This window comes from Drosophila melanogaster, chromosome 3R (assembly GCF_000001215.4).
Source record: "Drosophila melanogaster chromosome 3R".
Lineage (NCBI taxonomy): Eukaryota > Metazoa > Arthropoda > Insecta > Diptera > Drosophilidae > Drosophila > Drosophila melanogaster.
Window position 1 is genome coordinate 27,265,454 of NT_033777.3, and position 17,644 is coordinate 27,283,097.

The 17,644-nt window shown below is 48.3% G+C and overlaps 5 protein-coding genes across 15 annotated transcripts; 3 read left to right on the forward strand and 2 right to left on the reverse strand.

Annotated features, from left to right (window-relative positions):
- The first annotated feature begins 3 nt into the window (after positions 1 to 3).
- CG14260 (uncharacterized protein) lies at positions 4 to 970 on the forward strand. Of its 2 annotated transcripts, none has more exons than NM_143294.3 (2): positions 4 to 495; positions 544 to 970. In NM_143294.3, exons 1-2 carry the CDS (start codon positions 34 to 36, stop codon positions 829 to 831), a joined length of 750 nt encoding a protein of 249 aa, NP_651551.1. In that variant the 5' UTR covers positions 4 to 33; the 3' UTR covers positions 832 to 970. The 2 variants fall into 2 exon arrangements, with proteins under 2 accessions (NP_651551.1, NP_001263011.1); NM_001276082.1 differs by having other exon boundaries at positions 560 to 970.
- Positions 873 to 7,820, reverse strand: l(3)mbt (lethal (3) malignant brain tumor). The gene is made up of 5 exons (NM_170330.2): positions 7,558 to 7,820; positions 7,388 to 7,488; positions 5,690 to 6,743; positions 3,316 to 4,920; positions 873 to 3,247 (listed from the first exon to the last, which is right to left on the reverse strand). Exons 3-5 carry the CDS (start codon positions 6,318 to 6,320, stop codon positions 1,050 to 1,052), a joined length of 4,434 nt encoding a protein of 1,477 aa, NP_733209.1. The 5' UTR covers positions 6,321 to 6,743; positions 7,388 to 7,488; positions 7,558 to 7,820; the 3' UTR covers positions 873 to 1,049.
- Positions 7,821 to 8,251: 431 nt separating this feature from the next.
- Positions 8,252 to 9,112, forward strand: CG5934 (uncharacterized protein). Its single transcript, NM_143295.4, has 2 exons — positions 8,252 to 8,432; positions 8,510 to 9,112. Exons 1-2 carry the CDS (start codon positions 8,378 to 8,380, stop codon positions 8,860 to 8,862), a joined length of 408 nt encoding a protein of 135 aa, NP_651552.1. The 5' UTR covers positions 8,252 to 8,377; the 3' UTR covers positions 8,863 to 9,112.
- Positions 9,113 to 9,340: 228 nt separating this feature from the next.
- CG5938 (uncharacterized protein) lies at positions 9,341 to 11,965 on the forward strand. Of its 5 annotated transcripts, none has more exons than NM_170333.2 (4): positions 9,341 to 9,558; positions 9,938 to 10,332; positions 10,840 to 11,050; positions 11,117 to 11,965. In NM_170333.2, the coding sequence occupies exons 2-4, from the start codon at positions 10,205 to 10,207 to the stop codon at positions 11,282 to 11,284; spliced, it is 507 nt and encodes a 168-aa protein (NP_733212.1). In that variant the 5' UTR covers positions 9,341 to 9,558; positions 9,938 to 10,204; the 3' UTR covers positions 11,285 to 11,965. The 5 variants fall into 5 exon arrangements, with proteins under 5 accessions (NP_733212.1, NP_001097947.2, NP_733211.1 ...); NM_001104477.2 differs by having other exon boundaries at positions 9,724 to 10,332; positions 11,117 to 11,693; NM_170332.2 differs by having other exon boundaries at positions 11,117 to 11,693.
- mrt (martik) lies at positions 11,796 to 17,208 on the reverse strand. Of its 6 annotated transcripts, none has more exons than NM_001260398.1 (3): positions 17,164 to 17,208; positions 13,725 to 14,589; positions 11,796 to 13,650 (listed from the first exon to the last, which is right to left on the reverse strand). In NM_001260398.1, the coding sequence occupies exons 2-3, from the start codon at positions 14,536 to 14,538 to the stop codon at positions 12,137 to 12,139; spliced, it is 2,328 nt and encodes a 775-aa protein (NP_001247327.1). In that variant the 5' UTR covers positions 14,539 to 14,589; positions 17,164 to 17,208; the 3' UTR covers positions 11,796 to 12,136. The 6 variants fall into 6 exon arrangements, with proteins under 6 accessions (NP_001247327.1, NP_651554.1, NP_001247328.1 ...); NM_143297.3 differs by lacking the exon at positions 17,164 to 17,208 and adding an exon at positions 16,300 to 16,394; NM_001260399.1 differs by lacking the exon at positions 17,164 to 17,208 and adding an exon at positions 15,532 to 15,577.
- Between the last annotated feature and the right edge of the window lie 436 nt (positions 17,209 to 17,644).

Consider the following 17,644-nt stretch of genomic DNA (forward strand, 5'->3'; position numbering starts at 1 on the left):
GAGAGCAAAGCCTCCAAAAAATCCCCAGTCACTATGAACTGCAAGCTACGCCGCCTGGACCTGTTGCGGAATGGCCAAAAGTCGGACTGCGAGCTCCATGTCTCGCAACCGGACAAGTTGAAGGAGGGCAAGCGTTGTCCATGCATTTTCCGCTGCCACCAGGTGATGCTCATCTCCGCCTCCGCGGAGTTCGAGCGCCTGATCAGGGATCCCGAGTTCCAGAAGAACAAGCGAGTGATCAGCGTGGACGACGCCTCTCCCACCGCCTACGAGGCGTTGCTCCTCTACATCTACACGTACGAGGTGTGCAATGCGGTGACCATCGACATGTGCGGTGACCTCATGCTGCTGGCCGAGCGCTACGAGATGCTGGACTTCATCGACTGCTACATCGACAAGCTGGCCCACCAGGAGTGGCCCATGGAGGTGGTTCTGCAGGTCTTCCACCTGGCCAGCGAGCACCACCATCCGGCACTGATGGATCTCGTGGCGAAAGTATGAATTTCCGCACTTTTATCTCGCTTAATCCCCATACCATTCCAGAAAATCCTCCCCGTAGCCACGCAGGTGCTCATGGACAACTCGTTCCTCAAGCTGAGTGTTAAGGAGCTAAAGGCTCTGATGATAATCCTGAAAAAGGATGGAGATCTCTCCGATCACGAACTGCTGACCTCGCTGAAGAACTACCAGGATGTGAACAACCTGCGCTACGAGGACATGGAGCAGTTCCAGCAGCTCGTTGAGGTAACCCAGTTGTTCGGTCACGTTCTCTTCGAAGTGGATGGCACCATAGTTGTGCCCGAAGAAGAAAAACCTTCGCCGGAGGAATAGATAGGTTTGCTTACCACCCAAGGAAATAGACAGGATGGTGTACATATCTAGAGGGATCATTTATTGGATTAGGGATCGAAAAACAAACAAAATCGAATTCATATCGGCTTAAAGAATAAATACTACCTATAAACATAATACCCGAATGGGCCGAGGCCGGTGCAACAAAATAATCTTATAAATCAATCAACGGAAGCGGATGCCTGGTATCCGGAGTCCTAAGAGGACGTGCGCAAGGGCGTGCGCACTTCCATCGGCACCATCGCCACATCGCCGTCGGATTCACAATCGCCATCCCCATCGGCGTCCTCGTCAATGACCAGGCAGCTCGGCTTAACGCTGAGAAAGTCATCGCTGTCGAGCATCACATCCTCGTCGTCATCGTCGTCCCCGCTCTCGGACAGCTCCTGGTCGTGATCCGTCTTGTAGCCGTTGGTTTGGGACTGCTCCGGCAGCTGTTTTATCGCAGAAACAGGTGTATCCATCTCCCTCTGAATCGGACCAGCAGTATTGCTCTCCAGTTCGATGTTTTTTGAATCAAACTTGCAGACGACCGCGATGCGCAGATTCAGAATCAGGGAGTAGAGCTTCACGGCCGGGCCCACCTTGAGTTTCAGGTACGTATCCAACTCCTTGCGCCCCAGCATCAGCAACGCCCTGCCGTCGATGTCCTGCTCGAAGATCACCTTGGCAATGTCAGTGGAATCCAGGGCACGCTCTATGTACTCGCACACATCCCAGCTGGTCCAGTGGAGTGGATTGGTTCGCACGTCGTCCAATTTGAAGGCGCTGTTGAGCTGCCAGAGGCGATAGTTTGGCAGGAACTGTGGTCCATAGTCCTTCACAAAGGACCTGGCTATGGCCAGGGAGCGTTCATCCGGCACCTGCTCCGCATCCTCCTCCTTCTGCATCTGTTTCTGCTTTTTCACAACCTTCTCCTCACAAGGAGACGTCTTTCGCTTGGCTTGCACCACTTCCGCGACCTTCGGGTAGACAATCTCTTGTTGGGAGTCCTCCTTAATGGCTTGCTTGGCCTCCGAACAGGCACGCTTTGTTTTCTTCGCCCATCCACGTCTGATATTCTCGGGGGCCACACGCGGCGGTTTCACCGTTTTGGAGCGCCACTGACGCCAATTTTCCGGCGCATACGGACAGCATTCCCGCAAAGCATGCACGTTGAGGTTGAAGCGCTTGGCGTTGCCAAATCCCCGACATCCCTCCACATCGCAAGGCATCACGGACTTGGGCTGAAGATAGCCAGGCGGGGTTTCCAGTTCGTGCGAGGTGGCCTCGCACCAGCCGATGGGGTGCAGATCGGGACTGTCGTCCTCCAGCCAGAAGTAGTACTCCGTGGGCCAGCAGTCCAGGTGCAGCTGAACCCGGTAACCCTTCCGCGTCACCACGGTGGCCGGACGAATTAGGCAGGGATTACGCTGGTCCACCACCTCCAGTTTCATGCGTTCCTGGTACTCCATTGGCTGGCGTGGTGTGAACAGCTCCTTGGAGGCGGCCATTCCACCAACCTCTGATATGTAGTCATCCCAAATGAAGGCAGACTTCTGGTAGTCCGGCGGAACGATCAACTGCTGGCGTCCCTCGTGCCAACCGCAGGGATGGATGTACGGTGAGGTGATGTGTACCCACAGGTCGTAGCAGTCATCCCAGCCGTCGAAGTGGACTCGAATGCGCTCGTCCAGAATATCCGTCACTGTGGCCACACAAATCTTTCCCGTATCGTTCAGGTCCTCCGCCTCGAGATGCATGCCCACAGCGAAGCCGTTGCGCACATCCATCTGCTGCTGCATATTCAGATGACCAAAGAGCGCCCGCGGAGCTGCCTTGCCGCCCGTTTTCACCAAATAGCGGCTCCAACTGAAGCGCTCCGAGTTGTAGTCCTTAGGCGCCTGCAGAACGCGTGCTGTCTCATCGCACCAGCCTGGCGGAAAGATGTCCTGCGAGTCGGCGTTCACCCAGAAGTCGTACATGGAGGAGTAGCCATCGAAGCTAAGCTTCAGCCGATAGCCGCGCACCTCGACAATGCTGCAGACACAGAAGAGCGAGCAGTTCTCCGGATCGATGGCCTCTAGCTTCATGCCGATCTCGAAGCAGTTGGGACTGATGGGGAACGGATTGAGGAACAGGTGGATGGGCGCTGCCACATCCTTTCCCTTTGACTTGAGGTACTCGCTCCAGCGGAATGGCTTTCTGGGCTTATCCTTTTGACGTTGCTGCAGCTGTTCCTGTATGGCAGACAGAGATTTGTGTGGTTTGTAGTTGGTTTGCCGCTTTTGTGGCAAATCTGGCGCTGTTCCAGCTGTTTGCTCTAGTTGGGTACGGCTTATCTTGCTCTCCTTCTGCGTACTCTGCGGCAGACGACGCTTCTGGGATCGACGCACACAGCCAACGGAGCAGAAATCTGTAGGAGAAAATAATATATAATATATATAGAGTTTGGGGACTTTGGTAGCTGCTCTCTTTACTCACGTGGTGCCAGAAAGTCGGCGGCGGGTCCGTGGAAATTGCAACGCTGGCACAAGTACAGCAGCGGATGGACGCAGGCCGAGGGCCTGCGGCCCGGACGATCATACAAAGGCCGCTCGAAATATGCAGCTGGACCCTGGCGTGGCTGGCAGCGTTCGTTTATCTGCAGAAAATTGAACTCATTCAGCTCGAACCGGACGGTGGAGTTCTGCAGGTTGGCCGGCTGCTGGCCGCGCCATTTCAACATGTTCAGGTTCTGCATCATGCTCTTTTTAAAGTCATTGGTCTTGCTGCTAGGAGATGGGTTCGCATCATGGTCGTTGGCTTTCTTGGCATTCTTTGCAGGTGGACTTGATGGCTTCGGATCGGCGAGTTTGGGCGGCGGCGACATTTCCGATGCGTGAGAGCCGCTCGAGGATGAGGAGGATGACTTGGGCGGAGTTTGGGGCACCTGCTCATCGCAACGCAACGAGCGTTCAAAGTCCTCCCTGCTCAGTGGCAGAGATTCCGCCTTGATGATGCTTATGCCAGGCAGCATACTGAGTTCCTTCTCGGTTTTCTTGGTCGGTACCACCTCCACATCGCTGTAGGACGAACTGTCGCTGGAACTAGAAGAGATTGTCGTCACGGAGGAGTTCTTTCTCACGGCCTTTTTCTTGGCCGTACTGGTGGTGGAAATGGTTATTCCTGCGGGCAGAATGGGCATGGGGATCTGCTTCTTCTTCGGCGCCTCCTGCTTTTCCGGCTTCTGATTCTGCTTCGGCGTCTTCTTAATTTCCGGCTTCTGCTGCTCTTCCTCGCTCTCATCATCGTCTTCAATGGTGATGGTCTCGATTGCCGCACTGGGCTGCTCGATCACATCCACCTCCTTGGCCATAATGGCCACCGAGTGACGTCGCTCGTTGTTGGCCACAGGCGAAGCGGGATGGTTGGACACGAAGGATTTCGACCGCTTTAGTTTGGGCAATTCCTTGGGCCCACATGGCGTATGTTGAGCGATTTCCTTGACCACCGGTGGTTTGTCCATTGTCTTCTGTTTCTGCTCCTTGGCAGGCGCCTTTTTCTCCTTGGCTGGTCCATTTACGGACATCTCCAGAGGTTTAGGAGTTGGTTTGGGTGCTGTCTTGATTGAGGGCTTTGCAGTGGGCTTAACGTCGACCTTCTCTGGAGATGTAACAACTGGCGCCACTGCCGGCACAATGGGCGCTTCCTGGCTGGGCAGCGGCACTGCCTTGATGGCCACGGGCTTGGACTTAATTAGGCTCATTTTGTTGTTATCGGCGGTCGGCACCTCCGTGGCAATGGGCATAGCCGTTTTGGGTGCCACAACTGGCTTCAGTTGGCTGGCACTAGTATTCTGTTTGTTGTTTTTCTGGGTGCTCCTGGTCTTATCCTCTCCACTGGGGTTCGGCGATGTCAGAAGTTTCTTCACATGATTGGCCTTGCCGAGAACGAGTGCATTTGGGTTGCTCTTGACCTGGCTGAACTTTAGACGCAGCTTATCCACCGCCACCTTGCTGAGTATGAGTGGAGCACGTGGCTTGAGGGGATTGGCCAGCAGGGATACCTGCGCACCCGGACCCGTGCTGGGAATCTGGACAGGTGTCGCTGTACGGTTGCATCCAAATGGAGAGCAGAAATAAAGAAAGATAGAGAAACACGAATTAGCTTTGAATTTTCTTTAATTAGTCACCCGAAGGCAATCCGATTGGATCCTCCATTGAACCCGAACCCGAACCCGATCCCCGCACCGCCGCACCCTCACCGCACCGATCGACTGCGCTCTGACAGTGCTGATCCAAAATCTTCTCCTCTTATTGCAGCTGCAAAAACCTGATCGTCATCATCAGTGTCGCTTTGCTGGTGCTGTTGTTGTTGTTGTTGTTCTCGCTGGCACCCCGCCTTTTGCATACTGCTATTGATAAAACCAGCATATATACATCATATATATTGGAAATAGCAATAAGTTCTTCGTGTTGCTTCTCCAATTCGTACCGACCCAGTCATGGAACATGGCACCCACCCAATTCGATGCTTGGAACTTATTTTCCGAAAATGGCACACGAACACAAACCCTATTAAATTGGTGTTATGAAATGTGCAGCCGTCGAACAACAACTAAAAACTAAACCCGCAGACTGATGTGAACAACGAAAGTAAACTATAAAGATTGCCCCGCACCCCACACGCACACTCACACACACACTCGCGCACACACACACACACACGCACACTTTTGCAAGAGTGTTTCCCATTTTCCGACTGGCCTCGGATCTGGGGGATCTGTTCTTCCTCTTCCTCTCAGACTGGGGAAACCCACTTGTAACTCATAACTTACATAACTCGGAAGAAGGGGAAACCGAAACCCTACACTTACCCGCTTGTATTTTCGGTGGAACGACCGTTTTGCCCACGAGCGTTAAAGGTGCTCCTCCAGTTCCGCCTCCAACGGCGGCTGCTGCAGCCGATCCTCCTGGCTGGATGGGCTTGTTGCTGGTCTCAACGGTCAGGCTGTTCTTGTGCAAAGGTGTTCCGGAGCGTATGACCACCGGTTGGCCATTGGATGCACCTCCGCCAAGCAGCGTGGTCTTGCGATTGGGGGCCAGAATGGCCACCAACGGTTGGCTGGGATTACTGGGCGATGGCACCAGCTGGAACAGGGGAGCATCTGCTGATCCGACAGTGGCGCCAGCTCCAGCGGACTTTATGGAATTTGGCACTATGTTGACCGACTTTAGTTTGGATTTCATTGGCTGGACATTGCTGATGGTGATGTTGCAGGTCTTGTTGCCGCCCATGGGCGCCAGGGGCAGGAAGCGTAGCTCCTCCTTGCGCGGAGCTAGTGTGAGGAGGCTGTTGGGATTTGGATTTCCGCCGGAGGCAGAGGCAACACCATTGCAATTCGCGGTAGATGGTGAGATGACTCCTCCATTCGCTGGCGACATGGACAATGATATATTGCGCTGGAGCTGCTTGGCCTCCGCACTGGCCATCGACAATGGCAGCATTTTGAGCCGTTTATGCTTAGAGCTATGGATTTTTGATTTCTTTTTTAACCAGCGGAAATCGAAGTTATATTCTTGTCTTTACAATGTTTGTACGTTGAGGCGCACAAAAGTTTTTGGCATTTTACACTCCACACCGGCGTTAGTATTTTTTTGTATTCCCCCTTTTCACAAAACTATTTGGCAATTTGTTATGTTCTCGATCGCGCGATTTGTGCTTTATATCCGTATATTCATCAATCACTTTTCTCTTAATCAAAATCGCAGAAATTGTTAAGTTTTTGAATTAAAGTTATTGTTTCGCGCGTTTCCTTGCTCTCATTGTTCGTGTTTCTCGGTTCTGATAATATACCAACATTTGGTATTTAAATGCACAGATTGCGAATTAGTTTTAAATATTTACGGTTACTTTGGGTTTGTTATTACCTGAAAAAGGTTAAGTTGGATTTAGTTTTGGATGCTATATAAGGATTTTAAAGCTGCAAAAGCATGGTAATCAGAAAATAGCTAGCAGGTAGCAGTTGCTTTGCAACTTGTATGCATATTCGCTGTTAATAGCCAATCGCCATCTGTCCCAATAAAAAGGGAAATATCTAGCAGCTTAAAGTCATTAGTTACAATACCTGTGTTATCCTACCTTAATATTTCTGTTTATTGCGCTTGCTTTTTTTTTTTTTTTGTTTTTACAATTTACCCGCGGCCATTGGGCAAAACCTCGTTGCCCCAGTACGGCCACACTGCACGTATATTGAATTTTGATACCATTTTTAGTTATGCTGCCCAAAGATTTATGTTATCTCAAAAACGACTAGAACCTAAAAATAGCTCCTCTGGGCTTTGAATCCCATCTCACGACCACATTTACGAGCCCTTGATGGCTAAACCGATCCGATCTCCCAGCCCCATGTTACGTAGCAGCCCACCCAATGTCACAATAACTGAAACCTCTTATCTTGGTTCGGATGAACCACTGGCCAGGGAATTTGGTCTAGGGCCCATGGAATGCGTCTTCATTTTTCACTTTCAGAGAGTCTACAGGTTCCGCTGCCAGGATCCAACTGTTGACTTACCCGCACGCGATTCGTTTTTGCCCGCGGAGCGAAATGAAATGTACAGCCGCGGAGGAGGCGGAAACCAGGATATCGGGATGCTGTTGGCTTGCCGAACACGGCTGGAATGATAGAAGTTCAGAAAGTCAGGTCGCGAGTGTCGAAAGGTGGGCCAGGATATGTAGGCTTACCTGCTTTAACCGTATGATTCGATTGAACTGCAGTTTGTTGCTGCGAGGGTGTTACTGCTCGTTCGACCTCGTAAATGCAGGCAAAAACGAATGGCCAGCGAAATCGGGCGGAAAATCTTAACAATTTAAGCACATTTTTCACCAGGTAAGCCAACTAAAGCAGCTCGAAACATTACGCAGTGCCATCGAAACGGAAGCGTTCTGTCGTTCAACAATATTAAAAACTGCAAAAGCATGTGTGTATTTTAATTTCTATGATCGAACGGCTCAGGTGGCAACTCTGGTTGCCGATTCGTGTGCGCCCGATGTCGGTTATTTTGAAAAGGCGGAAATAAAATGGTAAATAAACGAAGCCTTTCTTGTTTGGTGTTAACTGTTTTGGAAATACGCTACTTAGCAGCCTTAAATGCTTAAATTAATATCAAGCGATGGCTTTACATGTACCTGATATTGTAAAATAAGTGCAGAGGAAAATTTCGCAATATCCAACAGAGCTTTTTACCTTCTCGGAACAATTTTAACGAAAAGAGTTTGTCCTCTGAATAGTTGTATATATTTAAAACCGCACATTAACTTAGCAACTTTATCAATATTTAATTGCTTCAAAGATTACAAAATACAGCTTCTTCTTCTTCTCCTTAAACTTCTGTTAGTACTGGAAAACGCCGCTCATACTAAACAACGGCAGCGCCAGCAGCTAGTGTTGGCCAACTTCCCAAAGGGTAGTTTTATTTTCGTGTCAATTGTTAAGAGAAATTTGGCAAAAGTGAATAGAGTTTAAGTTTTATAGAATAAAGAGTACCCCTGAACACTGCCAGCCATGTCCCTGTTAAACAATGACGACAGCATTCCCAACATGGACGAGGATCCACAGGGTAAGTGAAAACTGGAGGGAGTGGGTGGAGTCCCGAGTGATGATGTTATCAATTGCTAATCCCCCCCAAAAACGCAGTGGTCATTCCGGACGACGAGCCACCGGCGACGGGACGAATGCCCAGTGGGAGGTCCATGGACTCGTTGCGTTCATCGTTCACCAACCGCAGTTCCACGCCAGATTCATCGCACAATTCGCTGGAGGCCATGGAAATGGCCCAGGACGATCGGGAGGAGAAGGCCCGCCTCATCACACAGGTCCTGGAGCTGCAGAACACCCTGGACGACCTGTCGCAACGCGTCGATTCCGTCAAGGAGGAAAATCTGAAGCTGCGCTCCGAGAACCAGGTGCTCGGCCAGTACATCGAGAACCTGATGTCGGCCTCATCGGTGTTCCAGTCCACCAGTCCCAGTGCGGCCAAAAAGAAGTAATCTTCTATAGTCAATCGACCCACCGGTACTGGAAACCAAAAACCTTCTCAAATATGCCTTCTCGTTCACGCTAGAGCTACATGTATATTTTAATCTGTAACACTCGAAATTAAGCTATTGCAATGTTATTTCAGTTGCCCGATTGTCGAATTTGTATTTGTTTAGGCTTAAGCTTATGGCGCGCTATGTATTTTATACATAGAAGTAATTAATTTATATAGATAATTAATAAATCAATAATACCCCACGCAATTTAAGAATTTGAAAAGGAAAACGGGATGGCAGCACTGCCAATCCAGCTGCTTTTAGAGGTCGCTTTACTAAATAGCCATGATCGAATTGCAAAACTTACAACAGAGTGACATTTTTAATTAAATAATAAAATGTATTTATTTGTATAAATCTTAGCAATTATTAGAAAAACACCTGCTCACATTTTATTTGAAAATTTTGAACTGCCTACCTACACAACGGCCTGGCAACTTTGGTCGGCCAGCTGTTCGTCGTGGTCGTGCAACAACAAATTGAGCAGTGACTTTTCGTATTCGAATAACGTAGAAAGCGTGTATAAGTCGTAGTCTCTGCTCGGAACATTTTAAAACCAGTCCAAAACTATAGGAAAAACAAGAAAAGTGATCGTGCTTACACCAGAACAGTTGAACGTGCAACAAAAGTGATTGCGAAATACACTGCAAGGTGTGTGTGTGTGACTTGGTGCTCTAGCTGTGTGTGTGTGGGGAAAAACAAAACATTTGCGCTGTGGTTTTTGCTTTTAACAATGTTTGTTTGAGTAGGAAATTCCAATTTTAGTGGCCATTAATGGAACGCAAACATTTAGTTGGCCTTCCTTTGTATTTGCAGTTTCTATTTTGTATCTTCCCCTCCCGCTCGCAATTGTGGATAAAAGCAACAACAAAGTGCAGACAGAGACCAGTGTTGTGAAAGACCCCCCACACACACACACACATGCACATGCGTTGCATTTATTGTTTTTTAATATGCACTTTATTTTGAATGCCACTCACCAACGCCCCGCCATCCGCCGACCGCTTCGCCCACGCATTTGCGTCAACAGAGGAGGCCAGACGTCATAATCGCATCACTGGGAAGCGCGACAGACGTCGACATTTTATGGCGGAAGCAGCAGTGTCAATCTGCGATTGAAGGACAGCTCTAAAGGAACACCCAGGATCCCCGCCAGCGACGGCAGACAGCAACATGTTTTGACCTCCCACTCGGTACAGCTGGAGCGTCCGCTGCTCTTCTCTGTTCCCCTTGGTCACCTAGTCATCCGTTCTCACCACATCGCCCCATCAGCCCTCCATAATAAGCACGGCCAACCATGTCCTTCTCCGACTTCGACGCCATCTACGAGGATGAGCAGCTGGACGAGCTGGAGCACTTCCAGGACCAAACGGTGGCGCCGGTCCAGGAGCCCATCATCATACGCGGCGCGGGCAACATGACGGTGTAAGTGGGTCTATGCACTGAGTGATAAGCGGGAAAACAGATAGCTGGAGTAGTTAAGGGTATAACCTCATTCAGTAAGACAACACCATTATCAGCACAATTGAAGGCAAAGTAAGAACTTTTAACGCCATAGTAATCTTTAGTGAAACAATGAACTACGTATTTCATTTTATAAAGGGTAGGTTGCCACAGAGATCCTTTAGATTATCTGCATATAGAATATCTATCTTATAGAATATTATACAGATACAGAAATGATAGGTGTATGCTTTCAGCATTGTCTGTAACATTGTCTGCATGAACGAACCTATTTAAAAAGTAGTTCAAGGTTAACGCCACCCAATTTCGATCTAGGCCCTGCCCTGCTATTTGACCCCATTTTTGGGGGAGAACGCCTTTGCTGCCCAGCAGTCAATTACAGGAAGGTTGCATAAGAAATGAGTCAGGGCAGAATAATTGCACTTGCACTGCACACGAATTGTAACTTTTTCACACGCACACTTGCAGATTTGGGCTAAGCAACCGCTTCAACGCGGAGTTTCCCTGCGGTCTGCTGTCGCGCGTGGCTCCCGAGGAGTTCAAGGCGACGGTGGGCCGGATCAACGGAGTGCTGAAGAAATCCCTGCCCGTCAACGTCAAATGGCTCTTCTGCGGCTGCGTCTGCTGTTGCTGCACGCTCGGTTGTTCCCTCTGGCCCGTCATCTGTCTCAGCAAACGCGTAAGCCTTAGATTAATCTAGAAAATCGGTCATGAGCCTAGCCTAAATCCTTTTTCAATTTTGTAGACACAACTCACACTGGACAAGCTGTTCGAATGGGAGAACAATCATCTATATCATAAGCTGGGCCTGCACTGGCGACTGCATAAGCAACAATGTGATTCCAATTCCATGATGGAGTATGTTATTTTAATTGAATTTATACCCAAAACGCCCATCTACCGGCCCGACTAAGTGCCGTCGTGGAGGAGGAGGGGCGTGGTATCACAGGGTCGCGGGGTTGTCGTAATGGTAATTGTAAAATAAACACTAGCTGCTAACACTTTGCTTTAGGCGTTTACGGATCGTGCTAATCAGCAGAGAGTATAGGTACACTAATCCATAGGACAGGACAGGCGCAGGCACAGCACACACAATGGGCATTAACTAATTTAGTGCACTCGCAGATTGTCATTTTAAGCTAGCTACTATTTCATGTTCGGTTTATAACAAAATTTTGCAAGAACTCTAGGCGGTAAGTTTGATTTCTCGTAACTTTAGGGCGCTCTACTTTTTCTGTTTTTCGTTTAGTTGTAAATTCTTATTTGTTTCCCAAACTAATGCAATACTATTTAATAAATTTCGTGTTAGGAAATTTACAGTGATTTCGAAAATGTGTTTTTCTAACTGCATTCATAGTAAATGAATATTTTTCAACTAAGAATTCAAAGCCCACTTTCGATACCCGAACAAATTCACACATATTCTGTTCATGTAATGTACAAGGTACATATATATTTTGATATATATCATATGGTTACCTAAGTATTTTGTGGTTTCAATAACTTTACAGCACTTTGGGGCATAGACGGTTGATGAACAATAAATACATTTTAATTTACTTTAGGTTTCATTTATGTATTAATGCTTAAATATAATCAAGTCTTTTAACAATGCGCGGGTCTGGCTCTAGGAATATATATATATATATATATGGTTAGTATATATAGCTTAAGGAATGCGATTGGAATGAATCGGTATTAACAATGGTGTTTGTCTTTTTGGGGTAATACTTGGCGATGTGTTAGGAAGTTAGGAGATAGCCATCTAGTGCCCTCCGCTAATGATTTCGGCATTGTTGGAGCCCTCGGACATGGCTAGATTGGACATTTCCAGGTCGCTGTCATTGGCCATGTTCTCGTCGTAGTCGCCTTCGTCTTCCTCGTCCTCATCGTGCTCATAATCATCATCTTCATTGTCTTCATAATCTGGCTCTTCCATAGTTTCCTGCACATCATCGCCAGCATACCCTTCTCCATTTTCATTGTCCTCCTCGCTTTCCGGAGTCTGAAGCTCGGTTTCTGGCTCGAACGGCATTTGAGTTTCGGGAATGACACCTTCCTTATCGTCGGGCTCCATTTTAGCTGCCTCGGAAACTCCACTGACCAGCTCGTTGGCTGTTCTCAGCAGCGCATCTGTTTGTCTGCGCAGCGTCCGCATTACCAACGAGTCCTGCTTCATCTGGAACACGTGCTCCCGCCGTGCGATCTCCTTCTGTTGGAGGAAGAAGTCTTGCAACATCTCCTTCTGTGCCGTGCGCATGGCAGAAGCCAGTTGGCTGAGTTCCTTGGCCAGCAGCTCGTCCTGACGCTTTCTGCGCTGCTTGGTCTCCTCCTCGCTGGACTTCTTTTTGCTCTCCTCGCCAACCGCAGGGTGAGATCGGATATCTTTCGGAGCTGAGCCGTACATATTACTGCTGCGCTGCAGTTTCACCGGCACGGGCATTCCCATCACCGGACTTTGGCCCAATCGACGCTTTCGCGGCTGGAGCTGTTGGTGCTGCACCGGTGTCAGCTGGTGGGAAGACATCATGTGGGCCTGCCTGCTGGTGGAAGCACCTGCTTGCTGACCAGCTATCTGATACTTCGGTGGCGGCCCGCGACCCAAGAGACTGGACATTGTGGACGGCGACTGCGGTGGACTGGACGTGGACTGATCGATGTCGTGAGTCATTCGATCCGGACGCAGCGAGTAGCCCGTGTCCCTCATTGGCACCGTCTTCATACGCATTCCTGTCGACTGGACACTGATATCCCTGGGCAGTCGCAGCCCGGACTGACTGCTATTCGGATTCTGCCTTCTCGGTAACATTAACTTGCTGTGTGGGTGGACAAAGTTTATGCTGCTGGTGCTCTGAAGCGGCACGGACCGGCTCATCTGGCCCGGATTGGGTATCTGCTGCTGTCCCATCTTGGTGAGCGTCGGTGGCGGGCGGTCGATCTGCAGTATGCCGTGGGTGGGTCGTCGCAACTCGCCCTTGGCAAAGGAGGCCACACGCAGGGGAGGTGGTGCCACCGGCGTGGATGAGTAAACGCTGTCATCTTCGGTGTCATCCACAGTTACTGGTGGCGGTGAAGGCGAGGCTGGCGCTGTGGGCGGCGGTGTGTTGGTGGTGTCCATGCCCAGATCCACGTCGGGTTCATGTTTAACGGACACTATAAACGGCAAGTGGGGCACATCCTCCTGGTCGCCGTTGTCGGCATGGGAGCTTCCTGCCTCGTAGTCGAACGACTCCATGTCGGGCTCGGACACCATATCATGTTTTTCGGTCGTCTCATAGCCTGCAAATATAGAATGGTACGTGTTTTCAGTAATGACTCTCTTAACATACTTTCATTTTGACAATCCCACTCACCTATATCAATTGGCTCGGGTTTAATGGGTCCCAGTCGGAAGCCGAATATGGGATGCTCCACTCCGAGAATATCCTCCTTGTTATCATCGCCCGCCGTCTTGGAACTGTCCATCGAATTGCCGCATTCACTAAGGCTGCCGTTGACATTGCTGTTGCCGCCGCCATGATTTGTATCACTTAACATCCGGCAGAGCACGCGGTAAACCTCCTCCGGCACCACCTTGGGCACACCCGTACCATGTCGCGTTGTTGTGTTGTACGTGGACTTGAGGAACTTCCACTTTGTCCAGATCTGAATGCTGGACTTCTTCACGAAGCCCTTGCTGCGCATCACCTCTTCGATCTGCCGGAAGACCTGCTCGCTCTTCATGTTCCGGTCGTTTAGCTGCTCGAGGGCGTTCAGGTTCTGCATGATGCTCAGCATCTCCAGCATTTCGGCCCGGCTCCACAGGTTGCGTTCCGGCCGAGGGCTATAGCCGAGGGAATCGCTCTTCACCGAACTGCCGGCGGAGTAGGGTGGCGACATGTGCGCCTTAATGCGCATGGGCGTCAGCAGTCCGTCGACATCGTCCACCACGCCGTTGCCCGTGGAGGCCGTGTGCAGGAGGTGGTTGATGTCCTGGCCGCTCGCGTTGCTCTGGTTGCTCTGGATGTGACCTTGGCTCTGACGCATGTTGTGCTCCACTTTACTTAGCAGCCGCATCTTCGTGTGAGCGGCCACCGTCGTCGGCGGAGAGGAGGAGCTGTTGGTCGCTCCTGCAGCTCCGTGACTGCCAGACGACGTGGAGCTATCCAAGTAGCGAGGCATTAACATGGATGTGGCTCTCAGGGTGCACCCTTTGATCAAGGTCTTAAATTCCCGATGCTGTTGGAAAACAAGCAAGAAAATATTCCAATATTAGTTTAAAAATTGGTTTTCGAAAACCACGAAATATTGACTTGACAACCGATGTCATAACCAGTTTTGGAAAACTCGAAAATTCAGTTTTTAGACACATTGTCAGTCATATTCATATAGTAGGCATTCTGTGCCCAAAAATGACTACTTCAATCTTGTTTTAGTAATCAAATTTTATTTATACTAAAAGCATGCTACGCGCTTCATTTGAAGGCTATATTACATAAATCACATAGGTATTTTAAACTGCAGAAAAACTTGATTAAATATGATTCGGATTCTAACTTCTCAATCAGCAAATCGACTTCCGTTTGATATGTATACTTCTGCCCACTGGAAATTCACTTGGCAGATGGTTTAAAAAAAAAATGCTGGCTACGAGCCAACGAAAAAATCCAGTTTTGGACTTTTTGTGTCAAAAGTTAGGCAGTCGTGGATTCGGTTAGGTTTCGGTTTTCGTCTTCAGAATCCACCACCAACTCGATATTTACTGGCACATACACATTTGTTTGTGTAAAGTTGACGTGTTTCCAACTGTTTAACACATTCCGAAACCGAAATCGAAATCGAAACCCATCAAAGGTGGCAGCTCACCGACACGCTCGCCGTAGCCAAATAAATGCACGAAAAGAGCTTACAAATCTAAAGCGACGAAACTTATATGTATATATATATATAATTTTTTATCGATTTTGATTATTTCAAAACGAATGACAGCAAAAAGCTAACGTAAAAAACGAACTCTCCCGCACACAGATACACTGCGACAAAGTGGCAAGTGGAACACGCTCAATAACAGAACATATTTGAGATAGTGATTTCCAAATGCAAGTAAACAAGATAGCGTCGAATGCCGAAAACCGAATACAGCGTAGAAATACACATTTAAGAACCGATTACGCATCTTACAATTCGGAGGATGATACGCCGCCAGTACTGAACAACGAGTATGAATGAAAGCGGGCAAGTTACATATAAAGATTCATAGTGGCGGGTTGAAACTAGAATCGAATCTCAAATTTTGAGTATTTTTCCAGCGACGACGACCAAGATTCGCACAGTGGTTGGGGGTTGTTCGAAAAGCAGCTTTCAGAATGACATATCACATGATGTGTGCTCTGCATGGCGGATTCTTCCTTGGCAGCCCCAATTAACAAACTAATTCCGAACTGGCACACTAACCACTGAATTCCCAGATGGAAATGTAATTGCCAACTTAATTTAAATCGCCTGCAGAGCACTGTAATGAAAAAGATACGATAATAAGCCAATAGATGGAGCACGGTGTAGGGGGGGGGGGGTGGTGTGCGGGTTGGCGAGAGCCGAGAGAGTGAACTAAACTCGCTGTCTTGCTCTCGCCACAGCTCGGCTCACCCACACACACACACGGACGGGGACGAACGAATTTACGCTTGTTATGTGCAGTTGAGAATTTTTCAAGAAAAAGAAACAGAACGTAACTTTCCTTCACAGTGACTAACATCCATTATTGACAAGTGATATTTTGTCTGGCATTTTTCGCTAATCGGCTAATGGCAACGGTTGATAACTTAATGCACATGCCTGCCAATTAGTTTCAAATAGTTCGTTCGACTTGAACTATTTATTTATTTCCAAGCAGAGCAACACCTTGCACACAAACACATGCACGCGCTCGCTCACTGCACACACACTTACCAGCGAGAGAGCGGCGAGAGAGTGGAAAATACGACCGTTTTCAAGCGTCAAAACTGAGGCAAACCGTCGCCGTTAACGACGATTTCAATACTAATTTTTAAAACTCGAAAAAGCGACGAACGGGCCTACAAAAACCCAACTATATAAACGGCCACCTGTGCTGGTGTGCGTGTGCGCTACGACGTTATATATTCGTGTTCGTACTTGTATTCGTATTCGTATTCGGAAGGTACAAATAATGGTTATGGTCGCTAGTTGTTTTTGAGATTGCGAGAGATTGCCGGAGAGACAGTTGCCTATTATTTTTTATTTCGCCTTTTCTTCTTTCGCTGCCATTTACGTTTTTATTCCGCTCTTTTTTTAAGAACGGGGTTATTTCGGGGAATATATAAATTTATGGGTTCGCGCGCGTACACACACACACACACACACACACAGCAAATAAAAACTGCAAAAAGCTACAGTTTTAATGTAGTATACACATGTTGAAATCGAGTATAATGATTTTTCAAGTTTTGTTTTCCGCTCGTCTGCCATTCTCCGTGAAGTGAAGAAGACTCTAACGGAAAGTTTCAGACTATCTATAATCTTTAAATTCAATATTGCAGATTAAGTTAAGAGTGTTAGCTCAAAGGTTTGAAACTTTGGAGATTTAAGCCCGTTGGATAACTGAGCTTAGAAACTGAGCAATAGTATTTAAAAATAAAGCGAAACTCACGGCTTAACGGATTTAACTATAGCATTTCAAAGTTCTTGTGGGAGATTACTTTTGGTGCGCACTGTAGTCAGAGCAAAGTGAACGCAGATAATCGCACTCGACTGTAATAACTTGCTTTTTGTGTAATAGCAAAGATATCGAATTACCTTAGGCCTTTGGGTATTCGATTTCAGGTTCTTGTCGACGGGAGACTACTGTAAATTGGATTCTCAGTAGGAAATCGAGCTTCTGCCAAGCTGTGTGGTAAACAAGGTTTTCGTGAATCCTCTTACAGGTGAGAAACTACCCCTTTGCGGCATAAGAACTCCATGTACACCGAGTACATAGGCGACCTGCTGAATACTGGTTCAAAAAATTCGCATTCAGCCGAGCTTCCTTGAAATTTTCGGGGTGGCAGATGCCGAGAATGCGAATAGGTTGTATCTCGTATCGCATCTGAAAGCCATGTGCTGAAGTCAGTCGAAACTAGATTTACAAGTATTGGGCGGACCGAAAAGATGGGTTGCGGGGAAGCTGGAGTTTTCGAACTGGGAGCGATGCCAGAACAGGAAACTTGAAATCGGCTGCAGCTATTCTCTGTGGATGAGCAGCACGACGCTGGGAAATGCGGAAAGCATTTGCATTAAT